A 14,029-nucleotide genomic window follows, 5' to 3' on the forward strand; every position below is an offset into this window, starting at 1 on the left:
CAAGTGGAAGTCGTTCAACACCAAAGGCAAATGTGCCACCGGAGTACGGCCGTACAAAAATAAAGTGCAGTGGTTGACACAGAAGTGGAAGGAACATGATATGGTTTCCCAAGTGATTCTTCACTATAGTCATGACAAGTTGGTGAGGTAAACTGGGAGCATGCTCCAAGCCAGAATGCTTGACCCACTTTTTATGGGCGGATCCAGTGGCTGATTATATTTTAGAAATATCTTAGTCTGATTTTACTGCAGATTGTACTCCTTACTATGGTCTGTTTTCAATGTAGAGGCTGGACCAGGTCCGTTGAAGTATCTTTGAAGGATTACAGTCAGAATCAAAAACTAAGAAACCTGACATGGAACGTAAACGAAGCAAGTGGGTTGAAATAATTGTCTTCTTAATAACTTCTTTTGATTAAAGCCTCAGGATTTAATCAAACCTTTCATAATTTTTGTTTAATTATACAGCAGTCAGCTCTTAAATACTTCATTGTATAAAATTTTTGCCAACTCAAGATGTCTTAAGTAGTGTTGCACCGATACTGATACCAGTATTAAAATTTCTACTGTATTCACTTTGTATTAGTCTCCTTCTTTTTTCCAAACAGATGTATCGGTATCGGCCAATACTGCACAGCCAGGTATCGGGGCCAAAAAATGGCATCGGCGCAACACTTCTTAAAAGAATACAATTTTTCTTAAACCATCCTTTCAAACCACACATTCCCTCCAAAAATTCACGTTAATTAGAGATGTATCAATCTTTTGGAGCAGAATGAGGGAACCCAGATTGTTTGGGAATAGTCCAGAGGTGTTCTGATGTTAAATTGTGGCAACAATCAATCGGATATTAGCCTAGTTCTTTTTTTTCTTAGATAATTTTACAAGTGAACAAACAATAAAGATCAGGGAACATGCAGATGGGCGAGGGCAACATTTTAAGGTTTGTTTAGAGCAAAGTTAGTTCATACAACACAATGGATGGTTCTAGGAAGGGGCCAAAAGGGGCCAGGGCCCCTCTAGAACCAGTTATGGCCCCTTTACTGAAGACATAATAGTAAATAAGTTTCTAATGATATATGCATTTAGATTTGACAAACTTTATTGTCATTTTGTATACACAGAGAGTATACAAAACAAAATTTAATTTTGTACAAACATTCCCATTACTTAAACTGCAGCAGTGATAAAATGTAAACATTGTGTGAGAAAAAAAACAGCGACTGTAACTGATTGGTCATTTGGACACTTTTACTTTACAGTTTTATTTTTAAAATGAATTAGGGTGTTGCACTTTTAGCTTCAGTGATATTAAAATAGGATCATTGCTTTATCTGCACGGCTGCAAATGGCTCCAGAAATGAAAATCAGGGTGTGAATGCATCATTACACAATTCAGACCCCCGGTAAATTTGCTTCTAAACCACCACTGAAAACAGAACCTCAAGCTTGCAAACCTACAAGGATCATGGAACTAATGGGGTTAAAGCAGGTCCAGGGGTACTCTGGATGAGCTGCAGAGATCCACAACTCAGGTAGTGGAATTCATTAGCTGTGCATTCAGATAATAATAAAAATTATTAGTCACCACAGCTGCATATCTTGCCTTTCAGTAAAGGGTGAACAAATAACTTGCAGTCTGACATGTGAAAAAAGGGGGAAAACCTGAAATTCAAGAGGATCCAGGAGAAAAACTTCCTAAATTCACAGAAAGCAGAATGAAATTTGACAAAAGAGCTTATTACTCCCTTTCTTTTTTTGTTTTTAATATTTCACTGCAAATTAAAAGCAAGAAGAACATAAAGGAATATGTTCTTTTATACAAGATGGTGCATGAGGTTTCACTGGAGTATTTGCTGACTCCCCCCCAGCAGTGATTCCAGTGTCAGACTGCTCTGCATTCTTTTCATGCTAGTTAGGAAATCTTTCCCATGTCCAGCTGTCAGTGTAAAGTTTCATGGCACAACACTGGGATCCTCTGATATTAAAAGAGTTAAATAACTCTGAATTTTCTTTCTCTAATAGCAGCTAAACGCTCACAAGCAGACTTAACTTTTTTTTTCTCATTTTTACCAGCCACATGTGACCAAACACCATCCTGTTATGTGAATGAATACCCAGACTCATACCTCCAAAGCTTTACGCACACAGAGACCCTTAACGCACACATGCTGGATTCTCATGCGTCTTGATCAGAGCAGAAAACAGCTTTTTCCAGTCTTACTGTCACAACTACAATCCCAGCAGTCCCAGTAGCTGCTCTCCTGTCGCTCCCCTCCTCGCACTGAGTGGAGCCTCTCATTTCCTCCGCCAGAGAGCGCATGCGCGCAGAGGACAGACGCTCTTTCTGTCCTCATGACGCAGACAGCTGAGGAGCTCAGGTAAGTAGGCGAGAGGAGGAGGAGGGGGGGCAACTATTATTACCCTTTAACGTTTAATGAATAAACTGTTTCAATAGCTGTTGTTTGGCTGGGATGTTTTCTGTCTTTATCAGAGATCTAGTGCGCAGCATCACTCAGGCTGCAGGGCATTGTTGTCAGATAAGGATTTTTAAAGCAGCCAACGCCCGCCTGCGCGTCACAATCTGACCAAGCTGTTAAATGTGTGGTTTTTATAAGCATAAAGTGTGCATGATGAATCAAAACAGCTCTGCTCACAGCATCACTACATGTAGCTTACGTGTGTCAACACACAGTGAAGGAGGAGTGGCTGTGGCAGCCAGAGCAGAATGAACAGATCAGCGCCTGGCATCAGCACGTGATGGAGACATGAAGCTATTTTTTTTTTCTATGTCCACTGCTTGCAGCCTGCAGCCCAACACTGACCAGTCCTGGGTCTCTGTGATGCAGCTTCAGCACCAATGATCAGTTCAGACATCTGCAGCCAACATGCAAGAATAAATATCTCTGAATTATGCAATAAGCTGTCTTGGACAAAGGATCTGATATCTTTGCTTATTAGATTGCTAATGATGAACAATAGTAGGGAGTCAGCAGCCCTCTGTATGTTGGTGCCTCCTCATCATAGGATGGAACACATACGTGTTTTTTTGTCTGTGTTTCTGATTTCAGTAGCTTGAAACACCATTTGTTAAAGATGGGCTCTGTGTATGCACCTTGAAGCTCTATTTCTCCGGTTATTTTCCCTGAAAAGAGATCACTCAGGACAAACTCTTTAAATAACACTTTATAACTTATATGTATTAAATAACCAGGAGACATGACAACAGATTCTGATAGATCAGAGAAATTGCTTAGAATGTACAGAAGCCAGCTGCTCACCTCCAGGTTCACCTCTCAGATTAACAGTTAAAGAGGCATTTTATACATCTCCAGTCTGCCACATCATCATATTTTACATCTTACACATTAGCAGATGAGTAGACATCCATGGCTCCAGCCTTATCAAAATATTATACTTCATTTTCTGTCTTATAGATTATAACTGTATATCCAGACAGAGGAAGTGTCCTAATTAGATTAAAACATCAGTTCTTACTCGCAACTGGCAGCCAATACCAAGGTGTATTAAATTCACACATCTTCAATGATAATTATCCTAACATGCTCTAGTAAATGGGAATATTGTGGAATAAGTTCTATATTTTGTCGTTCCCACATTTCTGAAACTCAGGCCAACTTGTTTCACATGTAGTTTCCATGTGAAGACAAGTTTCATTCATTTCGAGTCTTAATTCTAGTAATATTAATGATTATTGTGGACAGCTGGAGTGTTTACATTCAATACATATGTTCCAGTTCTGTTTCTATGAGTGTTTCTTTTCCCTCAGTGAATAAAAATGTCAGTATAGCCCATCAACTGTCCACATTACATGTTTGTAAGTAATTTGGAATAATAATGAGCCTTTTTTAATGTAGTTTGATCACAAATATCTCCATCGGCACAAGAATATATTTACATGACCTCATCATGTTTGAAAACTGATCTTAAGCGTATGTATTTCCCATTTTTTGATGGTATTCTAATGGCCTAATTTTTAATCCCACATCTCTTGCTCAAGTTTCTAGATCAAAATGGCAGTGGAGAAGCGTCTTGCGTTCGCTATTGTGCAGTTCTTACGAGATCAAACTCACGTCAGTGCTTTGAATTCAGACGAGCAGGAGAGCCTTGAGGGTAAGTCGCTTCACCGAATCTGTTCAGTTCATCTTAGACTATAGTCTGTTGTTTTGTTACATTAAAACCATCAACTTCAAGGGATTACTATTAGTGAAAATCATACATAAAGTGGCCTTTTGTAGCTTTTTCTTCTGAATATCTTGAATAGTTCAGTACCACATTTGCCTGCATTTACAGGAGCTAGTCTTTTGGGAAAAACTTCAAAAATAAACCCAACAAAACCAGAAAAGAAAAACATTTTCCTAGCTCCTTTGTATTAACTGAAGAGTCTGTAGTTTTTACCAGATTCTTGATTGATTTAACCAAAAAGTCTACATTTCAGCCATCACCAGCTTCATACTCAACAGCAAAAAAAAAAAAAAAAAAAAAATAAGCAGGCTTGATTCTGCCACTACCGTGTTTGCTTGTGAGAATGATGCTGTGTTTTTTTTTGCATTTTTCAGTTGCACTGGGTTTTATATTAGGGGACCAATTCAAATGTTTTTGAGAACAATGCATTTGTTTGTTTTTCTATTATTAAAACAATGTTCCATCATCATGTCATTGTCCTGTGAAAAAGCAACAACAAAGAAAACAGAAAAAAAATTCTGGATGTGATGTGAAAAATTAGAAAATATTCTAGGAATATTACTTTTTGTTGGGCAAAGACACAAAAATTAAACTTGGTATGCAAAGGTGATGGATGCTTTGTTCATTCTAGGGAATAATTCCTTCAGATTTCCCTTCCCTGACTGTCGTTAAGCCTAATTTGAACAGTTACCCCTCTTAAGCTGTGACCTTTAATTGTATTCTGTGCCATATACTTCAGTTGCAATCCAGTGCTTGGAGACCACCTTCAAGATCAGCTCCAGCGACTGCCACCTTGCTGTGTCCCAGCCGCTCAGAGAGATATTCCTCAACGCCCTCCTCAAGGTGGGTAGTAGGGAAAAAATTACTTGCTGGCCCAGGAGCAAAGTAAAATGACTTTTTGCCTCAACAAAAGCAAAACAGAACCAAAACAACAACTAAAAGTTAAATGTGTTCATTTAGATTCCATCATCTTTTCTGTTTCACGCAGAACGACAACCTCACAGTACCAGAGAGCTCCCCGTCTCCTGAAGACATTGAACGGGCAGAGCAACTTAAAAATGAAGGTAATACCAGCAGATGAATAGACTTTGGTAGAATTTACTGAAAGGAAACCACGAATCTCGACGTGTTTTTTGAGGATTAATGAAATGGACACATTTAGCAAAGTAGATCCAAATATCCAAAGTAGATCCAAAAATACATCATATTAAGGCGCAAATCCTTTATGGGATATGTCTTTATCAGCTTTTCATTTAGAGACTTTTTTTTTGTTTTTCTCTGTATAATAAAGAAAGGACAGTTAGACTAGATGGAGAGTTCTGAATATTTTCAAGATCTTTCAGCTGAGAAGTCTTGGCTTTGACTAGGCCTTTATAACAGGCCTTATTGTTTCAGTCTTTAACAGATTTTCTTCCAGTATTTTCCTACATTTAGCTCCTTCTATCTTCCCATAAAAATTGAGCATTTGGAATAAAAATAATGGTGAAACAATATGCGAGAGCTTTTAGGTGACAGTGCAGCTTGAAAGCAATGGTTTAATTAAAGGACGAGAGAAGACAATTAGTAAGATAAAATAAGAATAAGATAAGATAATTGATCTCACACTGGAAAAATTCACTTGTCACATCGGCTCAATAGTAAAAATAAGGTGCCAAGGTGTATGTAGATATATATATATATATATATATATATATATATATATATATATTATTTAATGGGATTATTGCACAGGGTTGTTACACAAGGTATTAAATGGGTATTTATATATATAGTTATTGCACAGGTTATTAAATAGTAATTGCACATTATACATTGCACAACTTATTGCAGGTGAAGTGCTGCATTGTAAAGTCTGATGGCAGCAGGGATGAATGAACTGCCGTAGCGCTCCTTTTTACAGACAGGTTGTCTTTCACTAAAGGAGCTGCTCAGCTCCTCTACAGTCTGGTGCAGAGGGTTAGAGGTGTTGTCATTGATGGATGTAATCCAGATTGCAGCCCAGGACAGAAGTGGCCTTTCTCAGTTTGTTCATTCTCTTTATGTCCCACCCTGCACTGCCAGGCGCCCCTAGTAAAGAGGTCTGGTGGTTCTGACCCGATTAGAGTGAAATTTCAACGGCATAGATTTGGTCCACTGTTTCTTTTAGCAGAGAATATTTACTGACAATTAGTACAAAGTTGCTCTGAGGGATTTCCTCTCTGAGAGTAAGACTCCTAAGATCATTCTAAGATAATGAAAGATCAGGCAGGGAGATAATAGTTTGGTGTTTATGAACATATCAGGGCTTTAAAACATACATTTCTACACAATCAGGTCAAAAACATGAAACTGTTTGGAGATGTTGGACATTTTTATCATTGTATAATCTTTGAATACGGCTATGTTTGAAACGTTCAAAAGAATTAATTTGAATAAAGGCTGTGAACGATCAATAAAGGTAAACAAAGGGACCTCTAAACCAGAGGTTATTCTGAATGTCAGCCTGTGACCTCAAAAACAAACAACACAACAGACTGTATAGATAACTGTATAGATATATATAGAAAAAGTACATGCTTTATTATTTACACATATAATGTGAAGTTATATTCATTTCTAAATTATTTTTCATTAAATTATTTTTCTATACATTTTTTTATTGAAAATGAATTCTTTAAATATGCATTTTACAATTTATTACAATGTTATATATGATATTTGAATCCTATATTGTGTAAATAAATGAATATTATATGGTACATTTATTTATTCCATGGTGCACATTCATATTTATGTCATTTATTTCGTTATATGCTTTTGGCTCTCCAGCACACTTTTCAGATTTTTATCTATCATTTTCAAAATGAGACTCACTTCAAAACCAGGCTTCTTTTGGTCACTAACATAAAAAAAAAAAAAAAAAAGGTTGCAGAGGTTGAAATCTTGTTTTTTTTTATTATTCATTTAGGGAACAATCACATGAAGGAGGAGAACTACAGATGTGCCGTTGAATGCTACACAAAGGCCATAGATCTGGACCTGAGAAATGCTGTATACTATTGCAACAGGTACAAAACAAAAAAAAGGCGTGTTAGTATGCTAGCATCATAGTTTGTGCTCCCTGCTTTTTTCTATAAACATCTGCAAGCTTTAACAGTTATAATCATTATAACCATTGTTTTTTGGTTTGCAGAGCCGCGGCTCATAGCAAACTGGGCAATTACACTGAAGCTACTGGTGACTGTGAGAGAGCGATTGGGATAGATCCTACCTACAGCAAAGCTTATGGGAGGATGGGGTGAGTTGATTCCTTATGCCAACCTGTGCAGGTAGGCATCCCTGGTAAAGATTGGTAAAATAGATTATTAAAATAGTTATTCTGCAGACTTGGTGACCTTAATATCCTGTAGTTCCCTCAGCAGTGTTCTTTTTTCTATGCTCTCTTAGATGTGGTGGGAAATATAGAGCTTAGGTCCTTCTCCAGGGTTGTTGGTCACAGTTCCACTTGTTTCAAAAATGTTTTTTCTTTATGTTGAGATACAAAAGTTTAGACCATTATTTTTTATGACCAGTTTCTTATTTGTGCAGATCAGTGCATCTTTTTCTTATTCGAGTTATATGTTTTTTTTTGTCCCCCTTTCAAAGATGGCTTAGTGTTGCTTCCTATTTTCTGTTCAAAACGTCAGAGACATCATGAGCATTTTAAAAATATAAAGTAGAACATAAAAGGTTCAGATAGTTTTTTTTTTTGTGGATACTACAACTTATATATTTAACATATTCTATTAAAATCAGTCATGTAGCTCTTGTCTATTATGTCAGGGATCCTAGAGCCTTCTATACAGGAACTTATGTAGACCTATTACTATTTTCCCAAAACCTTAGTGGAGGGATTACTGGTACGTTCTTGTAACCTTCTAGATGGTTGGAGAACATGAACTCTGCACACAGAGAAAAGAAGAGATTAGTGAAACACATTAAGCCATTTTATGAGCCCCTTTACAGCCTGGAACTGTGCGCCAGCATTTATTCCTCTCTGCCCACAGCTCTCCAAAGGCTGGGTCAGGAAGGACATTTGTATGAACAGCCTTGGTGACGCTGAAGTTACAGACATCATCTTTAAAGAAATAGAACCCAATAATTCTCAGGAAGGTATTCAATGACTTCCAGTTCCAGTAATGTACCTGGTGACTTCTGGAAAGTCTTACATTTTGGGACGGTGTCTTTAAAGTTCTGGACAAGTTCCCTGGAGATTGCAACTTTTTGCACAGTCCACTAACATTCCCGACCTTTTAAGGCCTTTTACACATCTACAGCAGAGATTTTAATTGTTTTCAAGGTCCTCGCATTTTGAACAAATCTCTAATTTGTTTACATTGGTTTTTCTGGCTGCAGTTTGGCTTTAACCTCTATGAACAAGTATCCAGAGGCGATTAGATACTTCAAAAAAGCCCTGGTTCTGGATCCGGACAACGACACTTATAAATCCAACCTGAAGATTGCAGAACAGAAGCATAAAGAAGCCTCCAGCCCAGTGAGTTAAAATGAAGATCTTTTATTTGAGTTTCTGACTGCTAACTTGTTTGCTGTTAATTGAAAGATCTCTTTGTTTATCACCTGTTCTCTGGAACAGATTGCTGCTGGATTGGGGTTTGACATGGCTAGTTTAATCAACAATCCTGCCTTCATCAGCATGGTGAGACTCCTAATAACTGTATTGTGTGTATTGTCCAACTCCGGTTATTGTCTTGTTAAAACACCCTAAGATATAAAACTATGAGAAATGGATGTGTCAACCAGGCCAAGAACGCTTCTGCAAACCTGCCAGAATTTTACTGCAGTTATGACAAGACCCATCTGAGTCCAATAGCATAGCTGCACCCAGCCCCCTCCTCAGCAAGGAATTATGGGCCATGTTTTGTCATAAAACCGCTAGTGCGATCAGCAGTAAATTGTTTTTTTTTCACAGCGTGTGTGAGACACGATTGATTTCAGCTTGATATCTGTTTACAGGCTGCCAGCGTGATGCAGAACCAACAAGTCCAACAGCTGTGAGTGCAGCCCGGATTGAATAATGTTTGGAATCAGCTCTAAGCGAGTTTCAGTACACACCAACTCACTGTCTCTGTGTGCTCAGCATGTCAGGGATGATGTCGAATGCAGTGAGAGGTCCTGCAGCAGGGGTGGGAGGACTGTCAGACATTTCCAGCTTGATTGAGGCGTAAGTAGAAGAATGCAAGACAGATGATTTGTAAATGTTGTGTTTTTTTTAGACATCTGTGTTTCATTAATTTATGAGGCTTTAGGAGCAGAATTAAATCCAGCTGCTGCTGCTGGTATTCATTTCCTGGCAGGAAAACAACTGAGCAATAACTATTTTGTATAAAATAACAAATTGGCTGTGATGCATAATGCAAAGCTCTCTTTTATGTATTTTAATATCACAAGTATGATGTGACAGCAGTCACGGGGGTTTGCTTTTGAAGGCATCATCAGGTATTTAATGTAACAAATGCTCTTTTAGCTGGAGATAAATGCTTTATATTATCACATTTTCTTAATATCAATTAAAGATAAGAATAAATATAGATTTTGATCTTCTAATATCAATTATGATTCATGACAGTTAAAAAAGATAGCAATCCAAATCCTGACCCTATGGTAAAATATAATTGCTCCCTTTTGTTAAAGCTACAGTGTGTAATAATTACAGGGATATACAGTCAGAAATGTAATATATTATACATAACTATGTTATTTATCATCATCTACGAGCTCAGCCTCTTAACCTTAATATTTGCGTTGCCTTAGAATTCATTTTTTATAATTACATAGGAGCGGGTCTCGCCGCCATGGAGGCAGACATCTTTGCTACGGCAGCGCAGAGCCAACAAACTAGCGATTGCGAGATCGCCCATTACGCTCGAAAGTAACTACGGCAAGTTGAGAGAGATGAACTGAGACGGTACTGAAATCTATACCCTACACAGACTAATGAAATACTATCTGTAAAATTATCTATGTAAACAAACCTCATCACTTGAGAAGGTAGGTGATGCGGACGTTGTGGAAGACATTTTGTCCCGTAACGCTCGCCGTACTGTTGGGGGGAGATGTTCATGTTGCTGCGGTCTGCAGTCTGGACGTTAGATGTCGCTGAAAATTACACACTGTAGCTTTAAATCCTAATTAAATTATCCTTAACTTTGTCTTTTGGTTCTGCTTCATTAATTTCGTTCATTACAACCGTTGCTAGCTGGACTGTTGAATCAAGAAATTACTTAAATAGAACCTGTCTGACAACATGCTGCAAGCTAATAGATCCAGAAAAGCTGAAGAAATATAAAGAAGCTCGAGAACAGATGAAAAAAAAGCAAAGTTACTTCAAAATGTATATTAAATTCACTTAAAAATGTAGGCTACATGGTTTGTAGACTAAATTGGAACATTGTGGCTCTAATTAGGCAGTTATTTAAAAAAAAGTTTTCACACAGACAGTAAGTCTGGTGGTAGTTTGTTTTTGTACAGCAGCTGCAGGTTCGCTATAATTAGAGCCATTAATTCTGCTCTCTGCCAGAAAACCTGCAGCACACTCACCTGAAACAGCAGGATACGTTAAAGCAGGCATCCCCAACTTCGGTCCTCGAGGGCTGCTTTCCTGCAGGTTTTAGAGGTTTCCTTGCTCCAGCACAGCTGATTTTAATTGAAAGCTGGTTAACAGGCTTTTGTTCTACTGCAATCATTATAACCAGCTGTGCTAAAGCAGGGAAACCTCTAAAACCTGCAGGACAGGGGGCCTCGAGGACCGAGGTTGGGGATGCCTGTGTTAAAGCACCCCAGCATCTCCCAGTAGCTTAAATTAAACAAAAAATGAAGGTGTTGGATTGGTCTAGTTAAAGTCTGGATGCATTGTACAGCCTTTCTCATGTCGTTAATGATTAGAAACCAGTGGCGTGCACAGATAAACACTAGGTGGTGCTGAAGCACCTGCCCTTTTCTCCTCTGGACAGAAAAAGTGCCCTTCTGACATAATATTTTTTAGTATTTTACCCAAAATAACACATATGACTTTAAAAGCCTTTCAAACCCAGAGTCCTGATTTTTGTAATTTGGCTCGACCAGGCATGTAGCACCACCTTAATAGAGCCTTATTCTGGTGAAGGGTAACTAAACAAGCATATTTACCTCCTTCACCAACCAGTTAGTTCATAGTATAATGTCTTTAAAGGCCTCTACCAGTTGCCAAGGAAAGGTTTAAAATTAAACAATTTGATAAATTAGAAAAAATATATATATATTTAAATCTTCTCATAGATGTCATTTTTGATTTGCTGTAAAGGTTCCTGTCAGGGACTTGCTGATGACATCTATTTGATTCACATCTTTTTTTTTTTTTATAGCAACTGCAGCACTCAAGTTACCTTTTGTCTGTTAAACATTTCATTTAAAAGCAAACTAGGCAAAAGGATGACAATTCGTAAAAATAGCTTCTATTCAATTGACGTGGGGTGTGTAGATTAATTTGCATTTTCAATTTATGTGTTTATTGACAGACATCTGGGACTGCAAAAATTGACCTAAAAATATATACAATATTCTAAAAAAATAATTATTTGTCCCCAATCTGAACAGGAATATAAGATGATCTCTCAGTGGAACAAGTTTTTAATCTTAAAATAAGATTATTATATGTTATGCAGGTGAAATAAGACAATAGATTTGTTTTTTTTTCTTATTTTAAATGTAAATCTCAGTTCATCTGCACATCATCATATATACCCACTCAAATCAAGACACCAATGTGACATGGCTACCTATGGACTGTTAAACCTCAGCATCAGGCGGTATAAGGTGCCATTTTTCCGTCCTGAGCACCTGTCCCATAAAATGTCTGTGAACGCCAGTGTTAGAAACCCTCATATTTGGCCTAAATAAAAAAATAAAAAAGAACTGGATCCAATACTTCCACAATGAAAAACCCATCTGCTGGTAGTGCAGAGATTGTAGTTATTACTTTTAGGGTTAAGCAGTTTTTATTAAATTTCTTATTCTGTACCCACCCATTGCTCTAATAAGAGGTGTTACACTTTCAGTAGAAGGATAAACATGTCCTTCTTTTTTCCTTTTCAAACTATGTTGTGGCCTGAACTTAAAATTTTTAATCTTTAGACATTTATTTTAACCAAATAGAGCTTCTAATTAATTTTTACATTTTAAACTCACAAAGTTTTTTGGAGGTTAAAGAGCAGCAGACACTGACTTCCTTTCTCTTTGCTTCTCATCAGAGGCCAACAGTTTGCCCAACAAATTCAGCAGCAGAACCCGGAGCTCATCGAGCAGCTAAGGAACCACATCAGGAGCCGTTCCTTCAGCGGCAGCGCCGAGGAGCACTCATGATTTATTCTGGTATTCTTTTATTTCAAGCTCTAGCAGCAGACCTCACTCAAATCCAGGAAGCAATTATATAACAACTGAATAATTTCATTGCAGACACACTCCGTTTGCTTCTGAGGAAGAGCAAGCATATGGCGCGAAAACAATCTCTACACCCATTTCTTTGAGTCAAAAATCCCCGGCATAGGTGGAAAAAAAGAGACGAGGATGGGGTGGAAGGCACTTTACTGAGACTTTAAAGAGAGGAGAAGCTGGAGACTAAACTATTAAACAAAAATATCCCACAAAAGAATGACAATACTGTAGATCCCTGGTGATACACAGGAGCATAGATGTCCATCAGTCCACCAACAGAATATAAAGTGAATATTTTCTCCAAAGCTTGTAACATTTGGTGGAGATCATGTGTTGGATGTGCTGAAGTTCCTGCCTTCTTCATGTTCTGCGCTGAGAATCCATCTCTCTATTCATGACACAGAAAGAGTGAAGGAAGAATGTACTTTAACAGCATAGAAGGTAACATTGCAGCTCCTTTTCATACAGATACAGCAGCTTTAGTTTGTTAATAATCTTTAATATTATTTTTGTAATCAGGATAAACTTTTAACACCATATTAGCTTTATTTAAGTAAAAACAAAAAAACATCCAGCCCTTGAATATATTGGAGTCATCACAGCTGTTTTCTTCTAACAATCTTATCATTGTATTAGCAGTGTTTGCAGCCTGTTCAGTTGGTGACCAACAACATATTCCTACTGTTCGTTTCTGCATGCTCTTAAATCTGGTGTTTCAAATCAGATGCTTTATGGAAACTAATATAAATGCTAAGGCAGCACTTTTGTTTTGTCTTGGTGAATAAATAATTAATGTCTTAAAACTGAATGCATTTTGTTTCTTATTTCTTTTTTTTGTAATAGAAAAATGACAAATCATAAAACAGTTGGAATCTTTTTTGAAGCTTGTACATGGAATGTGTCGCAAACAAAAAGGTAATCATATATTTAGTGAGAGGAAAATCTTCTCTTTTGTTTATAACCTAATATTGAAATTAATCCACATACACATTTTAAAACAAAATAAGTGTGATTAACAGAAAAAAAACATTTACTCATTTCAGCACTGACTCTATTTTAAATAGTTAAGTTTCACTGTTTTATTTTTTAGTCTTTTAACTTTATTTAATTCATTACAAAGACATAAATACAAGTGTTACTTGCATAATAATACAGGATACATAAAAACAAAAGGAAATGACAGCAAAAGTTTTATTTTCTTTGCCTCAAGAAGCTACGGTGGCCGATAGGCACAAACGAGGATGTTCGCTGGAAACGGCAAAACACGCTTAAAAGACAAAACTAAAAGCAAGAAAAATATTATGCAGTCATAAAAAAAACAGAATGGCCGAAAACACAAAAACAATAACAACAGCAATAAAAATATTAACAATAG

The 14,029-nt window shown here is 37.2% G+C and overlaps 2 protein-coding genes across 3 annotated transcripts in view; one reads left to right on the plus strand and one right to left on the minus strand.

Moving 5' to 3' along the window:
- The window catches only part of nln (neurolysin (metallopeptidase M3 family)), a 17,525-nt gene extending 15,205 nt beyond the window's left edge, over positions 1–2,320 (minus strand). Inside the window, exon 1 of one of the 2 annotated variants that reach the window (XM_038270117.1) lies at positions 2,225–2,320. Coding sequence is in view for 1 of the 2 variants with exons in the window: in XM_038270116.1 (XP_038126044.1) it covers positions 2,130–2,170 (41 nt within the window). In the remaining variant the exon portion in view is untranslated. Of the gene's footprint in view, positions 1–2,129 lie in introns of both variants that reach the window. The other variant, XM_038270116.1, reaches the window with a different exon arrangement.
- sgtb (small glutamine-rich tetratricopeptide repeat (TPR)-containing, beta) lies at positions 2,233–13,462 on the plus strand. Its single transcript, XM_038270119.1, has 12 exons — positions 2,233–2,381; positions 4,022–4,134; positions 4,946–5,049; positions 5,195–5,270; positions 7,154–7,253; positions 7,379–7,483; positions 8,581–8,719; positions 8,819–8,881; positions 9,199–9,236; positions 9,323–9,406; positions 12,471–12,591; positions 12,676–13,462. Exons 2-11 carry the CDS (start codon positions 4,035–4,037, stop codon positions 12,580–12,582), a joined length of 921 nt encoding a protein of 306 aa, XP_038126047.1. The 5' UTR covers positions 2,233–2,381; positions 4,022–4,034; the 3' UTR covers positions 12,583–12,591; positions 12,676–13,462.
- Positions 13,463–14,029: the final 567 nt, after the last annotated feature.

Source organism: Cyprinodon tularosa, unplaced genomic scaffold (assembly GCF_016077235.1).
Source record: "Cyprinodon tularosa strain WSP-4 unplaced genomic scaffold, ASM1607723v1 ctg750, whole genome shotgun sequence".
Lineage (NCBI taxonomy): Eukaryota > Metazoa > Chordata > Actinopteri > Cyprinodontiformes > Cyprinodontidae > Cyprinodon > Cyprinodon tularosa.

What these genes read in the sequence shown, in the direction of transcription:
- sgtb (XM_038270119.1), top strand. Translation starts at nt 4,035, where the DNA reads ATGGCAGTGGAGAAGCGTCTTGCGTTCGCTATTGTGCAGTTCTTACGA. An exon ending in CGAGCAGGAGAGCCTTGAGG is followed by an intron (nt 4,135 to 4,945) that starts GTAAGTCGCTTC and finishes CATATACTTCAG; the next exon opens with TTGCAATCCAGTGCTTGGAG. An exon ending in AGAGCAACTTAAAAATGAAG is followed by an intron (nt 5,271 to 7,153) that starts GTAATACCAGCA and finishes TTATTCATTTAG; the next exon opens with GGAACAATCACATGAAGGAG.